At 35.5% G+C, this 8131-nt stretch overlaps 1 protein-coding gene across 1 annotated transcript in view; it reads left to right on the forward strand.

Moving 5' to 3' along the window:
• The window catches only part of PLPPR4 (phospholipid phosphatase related 4), a 61817-nt gene extending 55610 nt beyond the window's left edge, over positions 1–6207 (forward strand). Inside the window, exon 7 of the mRNA XM_074262765.1 lies at positions 1889–6207. Within this exon, the coding sequence (XP_074118866.1) occupies positions 1889–3214 (1326 nt within the window). The 3' untranslated portion in view covers positions 3215–6207. The remainder of the gene's footprint in view (positions 1–1888) is intronic.
• Positions 6208–8131: the final 1924 nt, after the last annotated feature.

Here is an 8131-nt window from a genome sequence, read left to right on the forward strand (position 1 = left end):
TGCTTTTCCCCTAGAACCAAGTTTTGTCTTGACTGAATCAGAAAGAAATTGTTTATTCATTGTCCTTTTGACAACTGAAGAAAAATATTACTTTAGAGAAGGAACATAAAACTCATCTAATGTGACATTTGCTGGTTTCTTGGGGAACCTATGTGTGATCTAAGTTTAAAAAAAATTCTGAACAAATTGTCTCTTACTAATGGTAGTTGTGTGGCCTGAATGGTAAGAAAGTGATATCCAAGTTATACACTTAGTTGTATATCTCCAGAACAACTAGCTCATTTCTATACACATAAAATCTACTCAATAAATGTTGCTTACAATTCCAAATCAATCAATAAGGAAGCAATTATTATATGCCAAGTACTCTGCTAAGTGCTAGGGAACCAGGGTTCTGAAGTCAAGTAGATTGGGTCTTTTTAATGATTTGCTCTGTTTCCAAAATTCATTTTTCATTATAAGATTATAGTTGCAAAGAGAATGTACAAAACATATTTAAGGCACTTAAAGAGCCACTGGGTAAAATACTTCAATTCAATTCAATTCAACAAGTTGCTAAATGTTTACTAAATTGGACAAAGTCAACAGTTGAGGAGATTGGGGAAGAGGAGAGGGTGAAAGTGAAGGTGAGGTGTACATTATAGCAATGAGAGATAACTTGTGAGATCGCATAACAGTGGAATACAGAATGTTGAATTTGAGATAACTGGTAGGGCAAGCAGTGTGAGAAAGCTAACACATATATAACAGTTCAGTGTTTTCAAAGCACTTAGCATACATTATTTCATTTGATCTCCCTAACAATCCTATAAACTGTATGTTATTATTCTCTTAATTTTACAAATGAGGGATCTGAAGAAAGCAAGTGAATGACTTGCTTAGGATCATAAGGCTAATAAACAGGATTGAAATTTAGGACTTCTCAACTGCAATTATATTTTAGGGAATAAGCTACTTAGCTATGAAGAATATGTGAAAGGGAGTAAAATGATATGAGACTGGAAAGTTAAGTTGGAGGCAGATTGTTCAGGGGCTTTAAATTTAGGTTAAGGAGTTTGCAAAGAAAGCAATTAGAAAAATGACAGTTTTTTAGGGTAGCAGATACAAAAAAAAATGCATACTTTAAGAAAAAAAAAGGCATATGATTTCCCACACCTGCAATTTGTGGTTTCTCACTTTCAACTCTTTGAATCTTCAAAAGTTTTCTATAAACCTCCAATCCAATCTCCTGGATTGGGGGAAGGAGGGGACTTCCCTGATTCCTCTAGCAGCTAGTCCCTCTCCTCAATTTTAAAAATATTTATTTGGCCTGTATTTTATATGTGCATATAATAGCAATAATAGTAGTAGCTAGCATCTATATAGTGATATAGATATATTATATTATATATAGATAGTGATATATATAGATATATAGGTATATATAGATTGTATACATATATACACATGTTCTCTCACATATATATATATATACATACATACATATATATGTGTATGTATATATATATATAGTGCATATTGTCTCTGCCAATGAATTACAAATTTATTGAGGGTCAGGATAATTTCATTTTTTTCCTTATTTCCTCAGAGCATACCTGAATATCAGATACATGGTATGTGCATTATAAAAGTTTAAAGAATACCTTTCAGAAAAGAAAAGAACATTAATAATGAAGTACTGCATATTTCTAAAAGAATAACAGTAACATAATATATTAACTATTAACTTAACTAGTGATACTTAACAACTTGACAACAAATTTGCCTTGGTTTTGCTATAGCAGTATTTGTCTTTAAAGTACCATAGAAAGTATATATCTTATCTATTTACTTCAGCAGAAATAATACAATTTCTGCTTCCTGATCAATTGTTTTGTCTTGATTTTAGGGATTGTACGCTGTAGGAAACTTCCTGCCAAGTGAAGAAAGTATGTTTCAGCATAGAGATGGCCTCAGAGCTCTGACTGACCTCAACCAAGACCCTAGCCGAGCATTATCTGGTAAAAATGGTAACAATAGTGATGGGATTGCTCATACCGAAGCAATCCTAAACAGAAACCCAAGAGATGCAAGTTCACTGACAAACCTCAAAAGGGCAAATGCTGATGTGGAGATCATAACCCCACGAAGCCCCATGGGTAAGGAAAATATGGTGACATTCAGTAACACATTACCCAGGGCTAATACCCCATCAGTGGAAGATCCTGTGAGAAGAAATGCATCAATTCATGCCTCTATGGATTCTGCCCGATCAAAGCAGCTTCTCACTCAGTGGAAGAGCAAGAATGAAAGTCGAAAATTATCCCTGCAAGTTCTAGAGCCTGAGCCTGGCCAGTCTCCACCAAGATCCATAGAAATGAGGTCAAGCTCTGAACCATCAAGAGTGGGCGTTAATGGAGACCACCATGGACCTGGAAATCAGTACCTGAAAATCCAGCCTGGAAACGTTCCAGTATGTAACAATAGTATGCCAGGTGGACCAAGGGTGTCTATTCAGTCTCGACCAGGTTCATCGCAGCTGGTGCACATTCCTGAAGAGACCCAAGAAAACATCAACACTTCTCCTAAAACTAGCTCTGCCAGAGCCAAGTGGTTGAAAGCTGCTGAGAAGAGTGTTGCTTGTAGCCGGAGCAACAGTCAACCTCGGATTATGCAGGTCATCGCCATGTCAAAGCAACAAGGAGTCCTTCAGAGTAGTCCAAAGAACACTGAAGGTAGCACAGTCACCTGCACTGGGTCTATCCGATATAAAACCTTGACGGATCATGAACCTGGTGGGATTGTGAGAGTTGAAGCCCATCCTGAAAACAATCGACCAATCATCCAGATCCCATCTTCAGAAGGAGAAGGGAGTGGATCTTGGAAATGGAAAGCCCCTGAAAAAGGCAGTCTTCGTCAAACCTACGAGCTCAATGACCTCAACAGAGACTCTGAGAGCTGTGAGTCCTTAAAAGACAGTTTTGGATCTGGAGATCGGAAGAGAAGCAACATTGACAGCAATGAGCACCATCATCATGGAATCACAACCATCCGTGTCACTCCCGTAGAAGGAAGTGAAATTGGATCTGAGACATTGTCCATCTCCTCAAGTCGTGATTCCACACTGAGGAGGAAAGGTAACATCATCTTAATTCCTGAAAGAAGCAACAGCCCAGAAAATACTCGGAATATCTTCTATAAGGGGACCTCCCCAACGCGAGCTTACAAAGACTGAGTGACGATCGTTGCTGACCATTGCTTTAAGCAGGTCCACTCCAGGAAGATCGCGTGTCAATATCACTAGTGTTCTAGATGTATTTTTTGAGCTGGTACAGAACAAATCACTCACTGCGCCAAGTCATTCATCATCAGCCCGCCTGTTGATAAAGGGCAAGGAACTATCGTTTGCATGGGCTTTTGTATTTCTTTTGATGGGGGAGGGGGGAACAAAGCACAATGCAAGAACCTAACCAATGTGAAGCATTTTCCTATAATGTGTTTCTCCAGACCCAGAAACATCAAGTAATAATTTTTAAAAAGACATTTTATCTGTGAATGTGCCAACTTGGGGGGGAGGGGCTTTATATTTACACCTGGGATCAAGAATATATGTACATGTATATGTATATATAGAGATAGATAGATATAAATGTCATTATTATATATTGACTTCACCTATTCTTCACCCCACATTTGATACCAGGTGGTGCTGTTCTAATGTGAACATATTTGACCATTTAAACTGTTATTGGTCTGTGACATGTTGGTGTGCAGTTCCTTGTAGAGAAATACTGCTTTATGATGAGGATGCTAGCTGCATTGTCGTAGAATAGGAAACCCTCCTTGCTTCCTTATAGTGGCTCTGTCACATTAAATGGTCGAGAAGGTCATGTGTCTTTTTTCTTTGACATTGTGCTTTCTACAAAGGCATTTCACTGAGATGTCATGACCAACCCTTCTTCTGCACAGTTTCATTGCTGCTCAACTTCATCTAAATACAGGTGCTACTAATGAAGACCCTGCTTCTTAGTGGGTAAACTTGTATGATTGTTTTGAACATTTCCCCCCCCCAAGGTTTTTTTTTAAGGGACACAAACATATTTGACATTTCCATGACTTTCTTCTCTTGTCTTGTCAGCTTTATAGTTCTTTTTATGATTTCTTCTAAAAACCGAAGCATTGTCAACACTATTCTGAATGAGATATGCTAATATAATCTTAGAAACCATGGTAACCAAACCCAAACTTGGTCCTTGGTAGTTGCCAACAACCAAAATAGTAATGGTTCCAGACAATTCTTAGAAGTAACTATCCTACCTGCTTTGCTTGGCATCCAGTCCTTTAGCCCTCCCCACAAAAATACAACTTAATTCCAAATTCTTCAACTTAGAATACACTGGGATTCTTTAAGCTATTAGCTTATGCCACAACAGTTGGTTTTTGTATTTCTTCTTTGAAATAATTTTTTTCCTTATACTCTAAAAAAAGTGGAAATGAACTGGCCAATTTAATATATTTGGCAATGTTCCTTTAGATTGGTCTAACAATCTGGGAGTGGACATAGCATATGTGGAGGCTGCATGTAAAGGAAATAACCCATCAATGTCCCTTTTCCAACCATGAAGTCGTAAGCCTGCATCCAGGGATATTAATCCCATCCACAGAGATATATCTTAAAGAAATAAACTGATTTTTAAAATTTTCAAAATAAGAATTTACAATTTTTTTAAAAGTATGAGTGACCATTTGGTTCTCAGTATTTAGTATCAAATGTTTTTTACTCACTACCTAAGGATTCAGATACACTGGTTTGGTGATGGTCTCTGGAAAAAGGCCTACTGGCTTTGACTTCATTCTGTGCCCTAGTGAAATAGGCAGGCAAGATTTGTTTGTTTAAGGAGAATGACACCTTCAGTCATTAGCAGCCTCAAAAACAGAAAGATGGGGGTGTAAGCTGAGAAAGCTGAAAACCCAGAGACACGTGATGCTATGGTGAAGAGAGCAGAACTGGGGAAAATGGCAATAAAACAAAAACTAAACAAGGTCCTTTCTGATAATTTAGTCTTCAGAGTGGGAGTGAAATGTTGCCTTCCTCCCTCCCCTCTCCCACACCACCCAGCTTCTGACAGCTTGTAAAAGGGTGGAAGGTGGGTTGGTTTTAGTACTCTAAAAAATAACTGCATTATTTCAGGTGCAGAATAATATTTCCTAAACTTTCCTATTTCTTAACAGAGATTTTAAAGTACTTACGTAGTCATTGGAGAGGTGTTTTTTTTTTCTTTAAATAAATATTGATATATTATTTTGTACTCAAAGTGCCAAAGGCTACAATTTTTAATAATAATTTATCAAATTATATGACAATGTTAAAGAACTATAATAAGAGATTAATTAGAATTCAGACTTCTGCATGTATATTTGATAAGATGTCTTTTGTACAAAATAAAATAACCTTTGTTTACATTCCACTGGGACCTTAATTTAAATGATTCAAACCAACAGGTGGCATCTCTTCTCAGTGTTCAATTTGTCTTATTTATTGAAGGGAGTGTGTCTTCCTTCATTAGATTGTGCTTTAATGAGAAAAAAGTATTGAATAAAGAAAATTAATTATGTTTTTAAATATAAAAATATATATATATATATATACATATAGTATTGTGTTTAATAAAATGTTATGCAATGTTTTCCAGAATGAAAAGAAGTTTGTAAATTGGTATAAATGTATTTTAAATACAAATTGATGCTATTGTGAGTTTATTGTGTTACTATCATAGAAATAAATATTGAAATTCCTCACTGAAAATTAGTCATTTTTTAATTCAAAACAAAGTATATGACTAGCAATTGAGTAATAGGATAAAAGATGAATTGGTATTAAGCAAACGAAGATGAGTGATTATAGATCTAGAGCTGAAAGAAACTTTGTAGGCTATCAAGTCATTTTGCAAGTCAGAAATTTACAGATCCAGAGAATATACAACCATAGAGTAAAGATTTGAATTTGGGGCTCCAAGTCAAGAGACTTAGGTTCTAATCCTAACATTGCATCTGAAAAGCTCTATAAATTTGAAAATGCTATTTTTCTTCACCTAGCAAAACAGTTGAAATGGATGATTCATAATCTTTAAAATTCTATAAATTTAGTTGGAACCAACATGGAATTTTTCAGTTGAGGAATAGAAAAAGGAAAGATATAAATGATGAGTTTTGTTCCCGTTTGGATTTTTTTTTTATTTTTTTTTTTTTTTGCTGAGGCAATTCTTAGGTGACTTTGCCCAGGGTCACTCAGCTAGGAAGTATTACGTTTGAGGCTAGATTTGAACTCAGGGCCTCCTTACTTTAGGAATGGTGCTCTATCCACTGCACCACCTAGCTGCCCCCAGGTTGGATTTTTTTAAAGGAAAAAACTTACGTTGCATTAGATATTGACTTAAACAATTTCAATCAATCCCCATTGCCAGGAGACTCCTTAAGCCATTGCAGCATAGCAACTGGCAGCGAAAAAAATTGTCTTCTAAAAGTCAGTGATTTCTCCCTTCTCCCTATAAGTATTCTTTTTATGTGATCTAGAATCTTTTGATATTATTACAGCATTTGATTACTTTTGTGGATCTTAATCAAATTTTCAAAAGTAATACATTTTTTTTCTTAAAAGGAGGTATAGGCACACGTATGTTTCATATGTATGAGCACATGTATTTGTCACTGAACTGGAATTAGGATAAATTTAATTTTGAAATATTAGCCTTAGACTGTAGTTGAAAAATAATCATATTGAGAATTGGAAAGGAACTCAGTGATCAACTGATCCAACTACAATGAATATAGTTTTGTTACAATATATCTCATAAGTAATCATCTAGCCTCTGCTTAAAGATATCCATTGAGGGGGGGATTCAGTGTTTCCCAAGACATCATTTTATCGTTATTTCTAATTATTGGGAGTTTGTTGTTGTTATTTGTTGTTTTCCCAAAATCAAGCCTCTCGTCTCTTTGGAACTTCCTCTATTTGTCATTTGGCCCTCTGACAATCAAAGGATCCCCATCTCCTCTTTTACTTGACAACCCTCCAGACCTGTGAAAATAGTTATATTTCTCTATGAATCAATCATCCAAAAAATCCAGAAGCATGTATTAATCACCTATTGCTGGGCCTTGTAGTAAATGCTAGTGAGAAAAACACAAAAATGAGATAGTCCAGGTACCCAAAGAGTTTAAATTGGGAATCTTTCTAGTCTGTGAACTAGGTTCAAATGTTGACTTTCTTATTTATTTCCTGTATGATATTAGGTAATACACTTACTCTTTCTGAAACTCAGCTTCTTTTTATCTCAGTACTTCAAGTTCCCATGTTTTAAACAATGAGGACACTCTCTAATCTGTGTAGAAAACCACCCCTCTATGACTTAGTTCTTAGTAAATGGTATTTTTGTGATGGCCAGAAAACCTAGTCCCAAAACTTATTTTCATCCTTGCATAACAAATGCACAAAATCCCATATCATTCTTTGTACCTTGCATCTCCAGAACCTAGAATAGTGTCTAATATTTACTAGGGCTCTAATTAAATGCTTGATTATTGATTGCTGAATTGATAATCACAATAAGGTTTGCTGAATTTCTTCAGTTTCCTCTTCTGTATTCAAAATAACAAAGAGATTGGACTAGACTATTTCAAAGGTTTATTCAGTTAAAGAATCTTGAGGATCCTTGGATCTTATAAAAAAGTAAACATGAAAAAATATTTTCAAAGAAAGTTTTAGTTCTAATACAAATTCTAAACACCCATTTATGTCAACATGCATGCAAAAAGGAGATAAAAGTTGACAATGCCTTTCCAAGAGGCCTATTGGATCACTCAAATTCCCAATCAAAAAGTCTAAAAGACTCAAATGAGCCACAAATTAGAAGCCATCTCCAAAGACCTCCTATCTGTTATACTCATTAGTTCTCATGTGACATTTTTAGGTGCTTAATAGTTTTCCACTTTGTGGTAACCTCCTACTCATCTTGTTCCTATCCTATCCCAATCCCCCAAAAAATGAATAACCATAGACTTTACATATCAATACAAAAGTCTGAGTTCATTTTTCCTCTCCTCTCCTTTCCCTAACACTTTAAGAAAGATTCACAAAGAAAATTCTTGGGAA

Source organism: Sminthopsis crassicaudata, chromosome 4 (assembly GCF_048593235.1).
Source record: "Sminthopsis crassicaudata isolate SCR6 chromosome 4, ASM4859323v1, whole genome shotgun sequence".
Lineage (NCBI taxonomy): Eukaryota > Metazoa > Chordata > Mammalia > Dasyuromorphia > Dasyuridae > Sminthopsis > Sminthopsis crassicaudata.